At 53.7% G+C, this 11,779-nt stretch overlaps 1 protein-coding gene across 3 annotated transcripts; it reads right to left on the minus strand.

Annotated features, from left to right (window-relative positions):
* Nucleotides 1–288: 288 nt before the first annotated feature.
* On the minus strand, nucleotides 289–10,429 carry Txn2 (thioredoxin 2). Of its 3 annotated transcripts, none has more exons than XM_046429703.1 (4): nucleotides 10,309–10,429; nucleotides 9,247–9,509; nucleotides 7,305–7,428; nucleotides 289–1,152 (listed from the first exon to the last, which is right to left on the minus strand). In XM_046429703.1, exons 2-4 carry the CDS (start codon nucleotides 9,507–9,509, stop codon nucleotides 1,039–1,041), a joined length of 501 nt encoding a protein of 166 aa, XP_046285659.1. In that variant the 5' UTR covers nucleotides 10,309–10,429; the 3' UTR covers nucleotides 289–1,038. The 3 variants fall into 3 exon arrangements, with proteins under 3 accessions (XP_046285659.1, XP_046285660.1, XP_046285661.1); XM_046429704.2 differs by having other exon boundaries at nucleotides 10,285–10,380; XM_046429705.2 differs by lacking the exon at nucleotides 10,309–10,429 and adding an exon at nucleotides 9,788–10,226.
* Between the last annotated feature and the right edge of the window lie 1,350 nt (nucleotides 10,430–11,779).

The following is an 11,779-nucleotide window of genomic DNA, read 5'->3' on the forward strand; positions in this document are numbered from 1 at the left end:
GAGCCAGCAGGTGTGGGAGGTCTCGCTGGGGCCCCAGAGTTCACGTTTCAGAGGCATCAATGTCTGGATGGAAATCCTGGTCTGCAGCCCATGAACCCAGTCCTAGTCTGGGTCACAGAGGCAACACCTTTGGCCCCAAGAGTGTGAAGATGTCTCCAGGACAGAGAGTACCAGTATATGGAGGGACTGGTCAGAGCACAGGGTAGTGGAGAGTCAGAGGAGCAAACAGGGACAGAGGTTGAGCCTGGATCCCAAGTGCTCACAGCTCAGACAGAACGGAAGCTGCCCTCAGTGCAAACCCTGGTTTTATTGGTCTGATTTGTTCACAGTGCAGTCTTCTGCTGAGAGCCAGGGGCTGTGGACAGTGAGGGCGGGTGCACCTGGAGCCTTCCGGTCAAGGGCCTCCAGGGCTCCTGCAGACAGTGCCCTGGTGCCTGGGAGGGAAGGATGGGAGAAGGGCGGCTCTCTGGGAGGCAGGGACAGGGTGGCTGCGGGGTTCAGTGTGGGGCCCAGGGTCTGTTCTTCCCAGCAGGAGGTGGAAGGGACCACATAAAGTTCTTTATTACAAGAAATGAGAGAATCCTCTATCACTCCCACCGCTCGGCTCCCTGTTTTCTCCTTTTTCTTTTACAAAACAGCGGCAGGAAAGAAAGATGCAGGAGGCAGATGAGACGGGGGTTGCAGACCAGAGGGACCAAGGCGATGGGGACCAGCTGCCGTCTGGACAGTCCTCTGCAGGCTGGCCCCGGGCATTCTCTAGCATCTCGGGAGAACAGCGACTGGCCCTAGAGGGAGCAGAGAGAAGGAGTGGGTGGGAACACGATGTCCCCTCCCCTGACGGTCACCACTCCTCTGACGGTCACCCTGGCAGTGGGCAGGTGGGCAGCATTGGTGGCTCCATGTCTGGAGGCTGGTCTCCAAAGCAGGGGCCCACGGGGTGGACACAGGGGTGCGGGGAGGGGAGGGCTGCGTTCTCCTGGGCTCCCCCCAGGACGGGCGTCCAGGCGGGCAAGGGTGCTCAGGACGCTTCCCTGCTCGTCAGCCGATCAGCTTCTTGAGGAAGGCCTCCAGCTGGTCCTCATCTTTGATGCCTACAAACTTGTCCACCACATCCCCATTCTTGATGGCCAGCACAGTAGGCACAGCTGACACCTGGATGGAGGTGACAAGGGAATCCAAGTCACTTGGAGGTGAACACCTCTCAGCAGACATTCCCAAGCCTTTGGTGGGGGTGGGGGCCTGGGGGCTTAATGGGGCAGTATCTGCCCAAAGGACAGTGGCCTTCCCTGGTGCAGGAGGCTGCAGGGCTGGAGGCCCGCCGCTGGAGCAGCTGCTTCCATTGCAGCCGCCGGGCAGTTCCCTTCCTCCCCGGCCACGCCACTGACTCCCTGGCCCAGTGGCTTGGCTGGAATGGCAGGAGATGAAAATAGCCCGTGCAGCTGCAGGCCGGGCTGGGCCGGGCTGGGGAGGAGCTGGGGCTTCTAGCTAGGCCATGTGCCTGTCTGGGCCTCTCAGTCCTCCTCCGTCTCCCGGGGATGACAGAGCCCACCTTGAGGGTTTGGGAAAGGGCTGGGACTCACATAACAAGCTGGTGGTTGGGGTCCTGGCTCTGGGCTGACTGGTTCAGTTCCCCTGACCCCAGTGGAAGACCCTGGCTGTCCTCTGATTACCCCAAGGCTCAGGGCTTTCTGGAGCAAGGGGACACTGCCACACCTCCTGCAGAGCACAGGAAGGCTGCATGAAATGCTGCCAGTCAAGCCTCAGTGCTAACCTGGTGATGGGTGGGCACTGGTACGGCACCTGGCACAGCGGGCACTCAACCAGCGGCTACAGAAGGCGTGTCAGAGGAGCCCTGCTCAGGGCCCCACAAGAGCTACCACGGCCCGCTGTTGAGAAGAGTAACGGGGTTTGGAAACCCACAGCTCTGACTGGACGGCATGGGTGGTGGTGGGGGGACAGCCATATCCGACCTGACACCTCTTCACTGGGAAGGGAGGGGAGCACTAGCTGTGGCTCCCTCGGGGCGGGGTAGGGTACAGGACTGCAGTGAACCCACCCCGCACTGGCACCCTCGCCCTGCTGCCTGGGCGCCCTGCCCTGGCACTCACAGGCATTTGAGAAAACTATATAAACAGAACAAGACAAATACAGACTTCCCTTACACACCAGTAGCTGCAGAGTAACAGGAGCTATCCACACAAACCTACCAGGTGTCCCCACGGCCTGAGCTCTGCCCTGGCCCAAGTCACTCGGGAGGTCAGACCTAGGATTCAGTGTGCAAAACCCGTGCCACGTGGGCTGCGAATGTGCAGGCCAGACCTGCCCATCCTCAGCCCCCAATCCTCACCTCACATGCCTACAAAAAGGCCCCACAGTCACTCCAAAGAGCACTTTGGGGACAAACAGCAGGTAAGATGACACTGTCCCTGTGACTGAGGTGGGTGGCAGCCAACACTTCTCAAAGAGCATGTGCCACCACAGGCGCTGAGCTGACGTGAGTGTACCTGTTCTCGGCTCCCCGCTGCCTCTGTCTGTGTATATTCTGGCACGGGTGACAGCATTAAGGGCCGAAAACTGAGCGCATGGCTCACCCTCTCCAGGTCCAGGTCAGCACGTTCCAGACACACCACAGGCGCTGTGCGCCCCCTGGTGGCCAGCAGAGGACCTGGGATGCCTCAGGCAGGCAGCCAACTGTGGCACAGGGCTCCAACATGGCTTTCATCTTCACACTTGGTGGACACCGTCCTGTGCCATCTCTTTAACGAAAATACATCCTTTATGCCACTGTTTAAGATACGGCCTTTGGCTGGGGATGTGCTCAGTGGCAGAGCACCTGCCTCGCACGTGTAGGCCCTGGGTTCTAGGGTTCCACCCACAGGACTGAAAAAACAAAACAAAAAGGGTAGTCCTTAAGCCCACAGAGGTGGCTGGAGAGTGTACCCGGCTGTCCTGGAAAGGTCCCTTCATGGCCTTGCAGGTGTGTGCCTTCAGGTGTGCAAGCCCCACGCTGGCACTGGGTGTGCACTTTCATGTCACCTAAGGTCTAGTCCCTGCTGACCAAGGGGAGGCTCTGAAGTTGGAGCTTAAACATTCACACACACTGGGGCTCATAGGAAGCTGGCTTCCAGGACACCATGGGGTCCCTGGGCTGTAACAGGAAGTCACGGCTTTGCTGCTCCCAGGGAACATGCCAGCAGTGGATGGGGACGGGCTTGGTGCTCCCTCTGGAATACTGACAGGAACGGGAGGGATGGAGCCAGGACCCAACCTGTTTCTCTACTGTGGCAGGGCCAAGGGGGCTGGAGAGAGATGAGCCGGGCTGAGCTGTGGTCCTCGGGCTGTGAAGCTACCTGGAGCCTCCTCTCTTTGAAGAACTCAGAGTGGGAAGGTGCATGTGTGTGGTCCCTCTCCACAGATCCCTGGCCCACCCGCAAGGCCACTGGGGCTCAAAGTCCACCAGATCTTCCCCCAATTCACCCAACTCATCCATTTGGTAACCAACTTCACTAAGGGTATACCAAAGGACTGGCATAGTGCTAGGTGTCCTTGGATGCTGGTGGCCTCCTCCTCCGCTAACAGCAGAACTAACACAAAAGAAAATCTCACTGTCATATGCAGGGATGCTGGGCACGTACATGGCTACTTTATAAATCACTGCCTCTAGGTAGGGTCATTATTTATATATATATATATATATACAGATGTGTATGTGTATGTTTTGTTTTGTTTTGTTTTGTAGTGCTGAGGACTGAACCCCCGGCCCCATACACTCAGGCAAGTATCCTACGGCTGAGCTAACCCCTCAGCCCTATTAGGGTCATTCAGGGACAAGAAGACTGAGGCTGGAAGGCAGAGTGACTGCTCTGAGATGACACAGCAAGTGAAGGGAAAGAGGTGGCATTTGAAACGGGCTCTGCTTGACTCTGCTGTCCATAACATCAAATCTGCTCTACTGCCACCAAATAGCAAAGAACCAGGACAAATACTGCATCCCCGCAGGATGAAGACCACAGGAAGAAGTGTTCACAGATTTCATGCTTCAAATAAGAAATGCCAATGGGCTGGGTGGTGGCTCAGCGGTAGCACGTGCGGGGCCCTGGGTTAGATCCTCAGCACCGCATATGAATAGATACAATAAAGGCATTGTGTCTGACTACAACTAAAAAATAAATAAATATTGAAACAAAAAGAAAAGAAATGCCAAATGTTTTATAAAAGCTTTTTGAGATAAGAGACGCTTTTTCTTAGAAAAAAGTGTTGTTGAAAAGGCAAATCCAACTATATTACATCCTAGAAAAGGCAACACCGTGGAGACGGTAAGATCCATGGCAGCCAGTGCGGGGCGCACGAGGGACGAGCAAGCGCAACACAGATTTTTGACAATGATCTGTGCTGATATGGGGTTGTGGCTCAGTGGTAAAATGCGCTCGCCTAGAATGTGCTAGGCCCTGGGTTTGATCCTCAGCACCACATAAAAATAAATAATTAAAATAGTGTGCCCAAATACAGCTAAAAAATAAATATTAAAAAAAAAAAGAAAGAAAATGATGTGTGCGATACCACGACAGTGGGTACACATTATCAAACATCTGTCCAAATTTACAGAATGAACCACACCAAGAGTGAGCCCTACTGAGCACCCTGGACTTGGGGTGATGATGACGTGTGAGGGCAGGTCCAGCACTCTGGTGGGAGACGCCGACAGTGGAAGGCTGGCGGGGGCAGGGAAATCTGTCACTCTTGCTGTGAACCTACAACTGCCCTAAGAAAACTACCCACCCCCACAGGCACACGTATGATCACACAGACCTATTCCCCCCTGAACCAGGGCTTGAAGCCAGGGCCTCGCGCACTCTGGGCACTGCTCTTCACAGAGCCACACTTCCAGCGCCCAGTGTCCCTTACAGCAGTCTTCCCAACAAACTCATCCAACATTTGGAAAAGGGCTTGAGGCCCTGGAGGAAGCTGTGCCAGGAGTACTGCGGAGCTCTTAGCAGGAACCTGCTCCCTGTGTGCTCCTAGAACAGGTGTGAGGGAAGGAAGGGTGGGAGGGGTGGGGGAGTTCTGCTGGCGTTTCCTAAGCCTTATAGTGATGCAAGTCCAGGGCTTGGCAAAACAGCAGGTGACGTGGGCCCGGCTGCCCTGAGGTCTTTCTGTGTGTCCAGTCCAGCACTTGGACAGCGGGCAGAGGGAAAGGGAGACCTGGCCCCACCAGAGGAACCCCTCATCTTCCAGGTTTGACTGCAGGACATTAGCACCTGTCCCCACATCAGGTCTCCTGGAACCAGGTCAGGGTGGTCCTGGCCATTCTCACCATCTGGGGGCCCACTGCTGGCAGAAGGGCTCTCCCTCGCCTAGGTACCAGTTCCCACTGTCCCTGGCACACGGCTGGCCCTCAGGGGTCTACTGAAGAGCCTGCTGAGGCTGGAGCTGTGGTGTCCAGCGCGCCAAGAGGAAGCCTGGACGTCTTGGTCCTGCCCACAGCCCTGCAGGAGGCCCCAGGAGCTCAGCCCCAAGCTGAATCAGAAGGTCACAAACTGACTCCTACAGCTGCGGTGGCCCCGGGGACAGGGTAGACAAGTAGGGGAAAGCCAGGGGTATCCAAAGGGTCAGACAAAGGTCCCATTTGGTTGAGCAATCAGGGAGCGCCTTTGAAAAAACAGCCTCTCCTCCCTCCCCTAGACCTCGTACGCGGCGCTATTGCCAGGTCCCAAGGTCAGCCCTGCAAGTAGCCAGCTGTGGCTGCCATGAGGCTTCTGGCAGGGCCAGCCTCAACTCCTTTGGGGGGCTGCCCCTATCTGCCCAGCAGGGACAGTGTCCCGGTTCTCACCCTGTCCCACCCCCACGTGTGTCCTCCCACAGGGCATGCTGGAGGACGAGCACCTCTGCTTTGGCTGGTCCTATGGGAGCTGAGGCTGGGTTTCTGGACTCTGGGAAGAGGCCGCTCGTCCAGCCACCTGTTCCTCAGAGGAGGAAGGGCGGGGAGGCTCCTGCTGGCCAGATCATGTCTTTCAAGAAAACCAGGAATGGGGATATTCGTGTGAACACCTCTGAATTTTAAATATCAACCACTGGCTTCCTATTTCTTTAGAACACTTTAGGAGCCAGACCAAATGTGTCTGTGAGCCAGAGTTGGCCCTGACGTAGCCAGGTGCCACCTTGCCTCTGTAACAGGCCATCGTCAGAAGGCTGTCCAAAGACCACCCCCTCAATTTGGTTTGTCAATTGCCTGTCCTCCTGCTCCTTGCTTGACCCTTCACCGCGGCCACTCAGCCTCAGAGGATGCCCTACCTCCCTGGGTGTGAGCAACTCAGGGCCTTTGTGTTTGACGTCTGCTCCGCCTGGTGGCTCTTCAGAGGCCTTCCCCTTCACTCCTCGGCCCACTGGGTCTCTGCTCAGTCTCGGCTTCCCAGCCAGGCCTTCCCCAGCCCACCCTTTTAAACAGGAAACCCCCTCTCCCCTTGCTCGGCACTCCCACCCCCTCTTCCTGATTTACTTCTCTCCACAGCCCTCATTACAGACTGAGTATCCCTTATCCTCAGGAACCGAAATGTTTCAGATTTCAGGTTTGGGGGGGGTATTAGAATATTTACACAGACTTTACTGGCTGAGTGCCCCTAATCCAAAAATCCCAGATCTGAAATGTTTCAAAATCAGAAACTTTCTAAGCACTGACATGACACTGCACCTGTACCTAGAACAGGCCAGTGAGCTCTGCCCACAGGGCACTGCTGCCTGGCTGTGTAAACAGTCTCTGGGGACGCGGTCACACTCCTTCCCCTGACCACCATGACTACTGACTGTGGCTGCCGTAGAGACCACTGCCCTGCAAAGCCTCAAATGCCTCCCGCTGGTTCTTCAGAGAACGGGTCGAAGACTCCTGATTTAACACATGGAAGGCAAGAGCCTAAGTGGGCTCACAACCACTTCCACGGCACCAAGCAGGGGAGCCCGGTGCCTGAGGCACTCCCCGTAAACACTGTGTCAGCGAGCAGCTCCGACTCCGTGTCCTCCTGCACACTGTTCCCCATGCCCTTCCTTCTCAGCTCAGAGGGTCTGATGTGGAGAGTTCCCTGCCTGCCCTCCCCAGGACAGAGTCCCTCCTCCTCCTCTCGGGCGACACTGGCATGCTTTATTCAGTCTCTCCCAACAGACCAAGAGCTTCTGGGAACCAGGATCCTCTTATCTGCCAGAATCACCCTGCTCGGCACACGGCAGGGCACACGAGCACTGTAGCCTGCGAACACGGAAGGACAGATGGATCCCCACACTGGCTGCCCAGCGGCAACCCCACCAACCCCTACCTCGTACTCAATGGCGAGGTCCGTGTGGTCATCAATGTCCACCTTGGCCATCACCACCTTCCCGTGCTGCTTGGCCACCATCTTCTCTAACCGTGGCCCTAAGATCTTGCAGGGGCCACACCACCTTGGAAGGCAAGAAAGGAAATTCACAAAGTGGTCCATATTTTAAAAAAGGAAAAAGAAAGGACATACCCTTCAGTCACAAGAACGTTACCACTCCATCCATGGGCTCCCCAGAACCTCCCCTTGGCCCACCTGAACCCTACAGGCTTAAAACTAAGGGAGGGAACCAGTAACTGCACAGCTGTGCCAGCACCTTCTCAGCTTAGTCCCAAACCAGTGTCCAAAGAAACTGAGGCCCATGTCAGTGAAGGTTGTGCAGATGACAGAGCCAGTGAGAAGCACAGCCAGGATTATAACCTGAGGTTGTTTCCAAAGTGTTTCCTTTCATTCCCAAGTGACCTCTGGTCTCTGAGCATCCCCAAGTCAACTGCCATTACTACCCTGATCACAGCGTACAGGTGATCCCCTCTTGGTGGGGGTTAGAAGAGCGGAAGAAGCTCTTTCAGGACAAATGCTGTGCTATCATCTCTGTGTACGTGGACCAAGGACAGTGCCTGGCACCGATTACATACATTTGCACCCCTCTTCCTTGTTGAAGAAAAGATTATCATTGATCACTTCAGAAACCCTCTCACTAGACCAGAAGGTAAGAATAACTCCACATGCCCCCACTGACAACAACTAATTTATTCTTAGCCTTTAAAACCCTTCCATTCAGAGATTCTAATCAATGAAGCTGCAACACTGAAAAGACCCAGTCTGCAAGACCTTATCTCCGATTACAAGAAAAGGAGTACAAGGACAGCACAGGGCTGCCCAAGGAGACATGGTGAATCAGAACAAGAACCAGAGAAAAAGAGACATGCCCAGAAAAACCTCACACCTTTTTTTTTTTTTGTTACTGGGGATTAAACTCAGGGTCACTTGACCACTGAGCCACATCCCAGGCCCTATGTTATATTTTATTTAGAGACAGGGTTTCACTGAGTTGCTTAGCGTTGCTCAGGCTTGCTTTGAACTCATGATCCTCCTGCCTCAGTCTCCAAAGCTGCTGGGATTACAGGTGTGTGCCACTGTGCCTGGCCTAAACCTCCCAACTTCTGATTCAGAGAGCACTCGTTCATCTCAGGATTCATTTTTCTTTTTTGATACCAGGGACTGAACCCGGGGCACTTTATGACTGAGCCACATCCCCAGCCTTTTTTTTTTTTTTTTTTATTTGAGACAGAGTCTTGCTAAGTTGCTTAGGGTCTTGCTAAATTGCTGAGGTTGCCTTTGAATCTGTGAGCCTCCTGCCTCAGTCTCCCAGGATACTGGAATTACATGTGTATACCACTGTGCTGGACTGCCTCCCAGAATTCTGAGAGGTCTAACTTTTTTTTTAAGCTAGGAGCTAGCCAGGTCCCAATGATGTGGAAATGAAAGCCAGGCTAAAAATCAGGCCACAGGCATTTATCTCTCTCTAAAACACACTCCTCCTACATGCCTGGGCACTGCTACGGTGGCACTGATAACTTTTGTCTGTCCTACCCACAGTTTTAGTGGTGAGATATCAAAGTGAAGTCAACTTCTTATCTGTAAGGCCAAGCACTGGTATACACTGAAAGCCAGGTGATGCTATGTTCACATGTTTTTCTGACTCTGGTCCCAGCTGAAGATAAGCTTTTCAGGCAGTGGATACAGAATTTAAGTCTTTCCCAGCACTGTTTACCACTGTCTCCTACCAGATTGGACTCTCTGTAACAGCAAGGACTGTGTACCCATGTTTATAATGAGTCTAAGTGTAAGAAGCCTTGAACATGGACCTGGGACATAGCAGGCACTCAATAAATACTTGAACAAGTAAGACCCTGGTTGCACTGACCCCCCTTGTACTCACTGTGCATGAAAATCCACAACCACTGGTGTCTCACTGTTAACAACTCGGTCTTGAAAGTCAGGTCCATCCTGGATATTAAAGGTTGTCCAACAGACTCTGGTGGTATATATTGTCCGGGCTGGGCTGGGTGTTACTGTCAGGCCACCAGAACAGCATTTGGGGGTCTGCAAGGCCTTGGAGGTGAGGGGTGCCCACCGACCCTGGGGGAGCTTCCCGGAGATGACAGAGGCCAGGAACCTCCTCAGGAGAAGTCGCTGAGCCATCTGTAAGGGAAAAAGGCAGGATGATCTGGGGGCACACAACAGGAAGTCAACACACTAAGAAGATAAAGGGATCTGGGAATACTGGGGAGTTTAGAAAAATACAGAAGTGGATGCAAAAATGCAAGCAAATATATAAGATTTCTGGGGTAGAAGTGAGGAATGAAAATCGAAAGATAGAAAGCAAACCAGAACAGGAAAACGAAGTTGACAACCAAAAAGAAATCAAGATTTAGGTGGAATCAGAAGGACGAGAGGGGGGAACTTCATTTGCAGGGCACCTGCTGAGGTCAAGTGCACCACTGGTCCTCCAGGATCAACTCTGAGGCAGCTGCCACCTAGTCCTGCCCGTTTTCCAGATACGGAATCCAACCCGGGTGGGTTACTCGACATACCCCAAACACCTCAACCATTAAATGACAGTCCACGTCGGAACTCACGCCGTCCGTAAAGTTCTTTATCTATTGCTTGCTCTTTTAAAAAAGCATGTGAATGAAAAATTAAGGGAAAAAGGTAAGGTCGAAGGACTGACAAGAAGCCCAACTATTCAGAGGAGGAACTAGGAAACACAGGTGCAGGAGTGCACCGGGAACCAAGACAGAAGGAACGGCGTGGAGGGAACCCGAAAGGAGGGACGTGTGTGGAGGAAACTGGGGAAATCGGACGCCGCCAGGGAACTCCCTTTCCGGAGGACCAGGTCTCCCCGTCCGGGACCTCCTCCCGCTCTCCACCATCCTGCGCAGGAGCGCGCCTGCGGCGGTCTCTGCCGTGACACTACCTCGAGCCACCCCCGGGCACCTACCTCCCGGCAGCGCGAGCGGAGGGATGCACAGCCCTACCCCCGTCTGTCAAGGGCACGCCTGTCGTCACTTCCTCAGGGGTGGGCCTTTTAGCGTCACTTCCGGGAACCGCAACCAGGACGCGGTGTCTCTGCAACTTGAGGGATGGCTCGGATTTTCCGCCAATGGGGATGGCAGAAAAAGGGGCGGAGCCTCAATTAGGAACCGGAAGAGCCCGGGGGACCCGGGTTGGGGACCGGAAAAAGAGGCGGAAGGAGGCGGGGCTAGCGAGGGAGAAAAGGGCGGGAGAAAGGCGTGGTTGTGAAGTGACAAGCTCTTGGTTTCTACTGATTCAGCCGTATTCCAGCGGTTCCTAGAAGGGCAAAAAAATTCGTTTCTCTCCATTTTACAAAAGCCAAGCTTCTCAAAGTGTAGTGCCTTTAAAGAAAATAGACTCCCCGCCCGGAGAGGCCACCCTGTGGCACTCAGGTCATCCACAGCTGTATGACCTCATGGTTGTGGGCAGGTCACTCTGCCTGTGAGGTTTTCAGTTTCCTATTATGTGACATGAGGGCCTAGGCTTGACTACTTCCAGGTCCTTAAGCTTGTCTCTTTGGAGCTTTTGGGAAAACAAGCCCTGGTTGGGCTCCAGGTAAAATGCAGTGACCTGTGAACCTGCTTGGGCGAGGGGCCTTCCTTTCACACTCATTGCCACTGTCACTTGCAGCGGATGTCTAGGCACCTGTGTGTCCCAGCTGGTATCGTGGCTACTGCTTGTCTTCTCTGTAGTCTGTACCTTGTATTCCAGTCATTTACCGCCTCTTAAAAGAGTTCCGTGAATATATTGATGCCTATTTCCTTTTCTGGTCTTTGCTTAATTTGAAATGCTTTTTCTCTCTACATTTAGTAGAACCCCCCTCATCATCTCCGGACAGCATTGCTTCCTTCTCTCTGCTGCTTTGTTGATAATTCTTTGTAACACATTGCAGCATCTGTCTCTTTCACCAGATTCTGTTCTTCCCTAGAGTAGGGATTTGTGACTGTTACTGACTTGCATATGGCCAGTGCCAATCTGATCAAGTTATAACCTCTTGTTAGATGCAGGACAGGCTGAATAAGTTGTCTGCAGGGCATGCCAAACAAAGTTAGCTGCAGGATGACCTGGTCACTCAAACCCTCTGTCTGGTTCTTTATCACCTGTTTGCTTCAGGCCCAAACCCCCAAGCCCCATTCAAGACTGAACACTCAACTCGCCGCTCAAGGCTGAACACTTAACCCTCCTTGTGCCAACAAGGCAGCTTGCAGACCCAGAGACCCCATTAGATTTGGGCTATAAAAACTCCCTCCTGCCAGGCCCCTCGCTCTCTTGCTCTTGCTCTCTCTGTCTCTTATGCTCTCTCTCTCTCTTTCTCTCTCTTGCTTTTGCTCTCTCCCTCTCCTTCTCTCCTCTTTCCTCTTTCCTCCCCCCCCCTCTCTTTTTCTCCTCTTTTGCAC

The sequence above is a fragment of the Marmota monax genome, unplaced genomic scaffold (assembly GCF_021218885.2).
Source record: "Marmota monax isolate L192 unplaced genomic scaffold, Marmota_monax_Labrador192_F-V1.1 WCK01_AAM20220418_F8-fsc00051, whole genome shotgun sequence".
Taxonomy (NCBI): domain Eukaryota; kingdom Metazoa; phylum Chordata; class Mammalia; order Rodentia; family Sciuridae; genus Marmota; species Marmota monax.

What these genes read in the sequence shown, in the direction of transcription:
- Txn2 (XM_046429703.1), bottom strand. Translation starts at nt 9,509, where the DNA reads ATGGCTCAGCGACTTCTCCTGAGGAGGTTCCTGGCCTCTGTCATCTCC. An exon ending in GTTGTGGATTTTCATGCACA is followed by an intron (nt 7,429 to 9,246) that starts GTGAGTACAAGG and finishes TTGCCTTCCAAG; the next exon opens with GTGGTGTGGCCCCTGCAAGA. An exon ending in ACCTCGCCATTGAGTACGAG is followed by an intron (nt 1,153 to 7,304) that starts GTAGGGGTTGGT and finishes ACCTCCATCCAG; the next exon opens with GTGTCAGCTGTGCCTACTGT.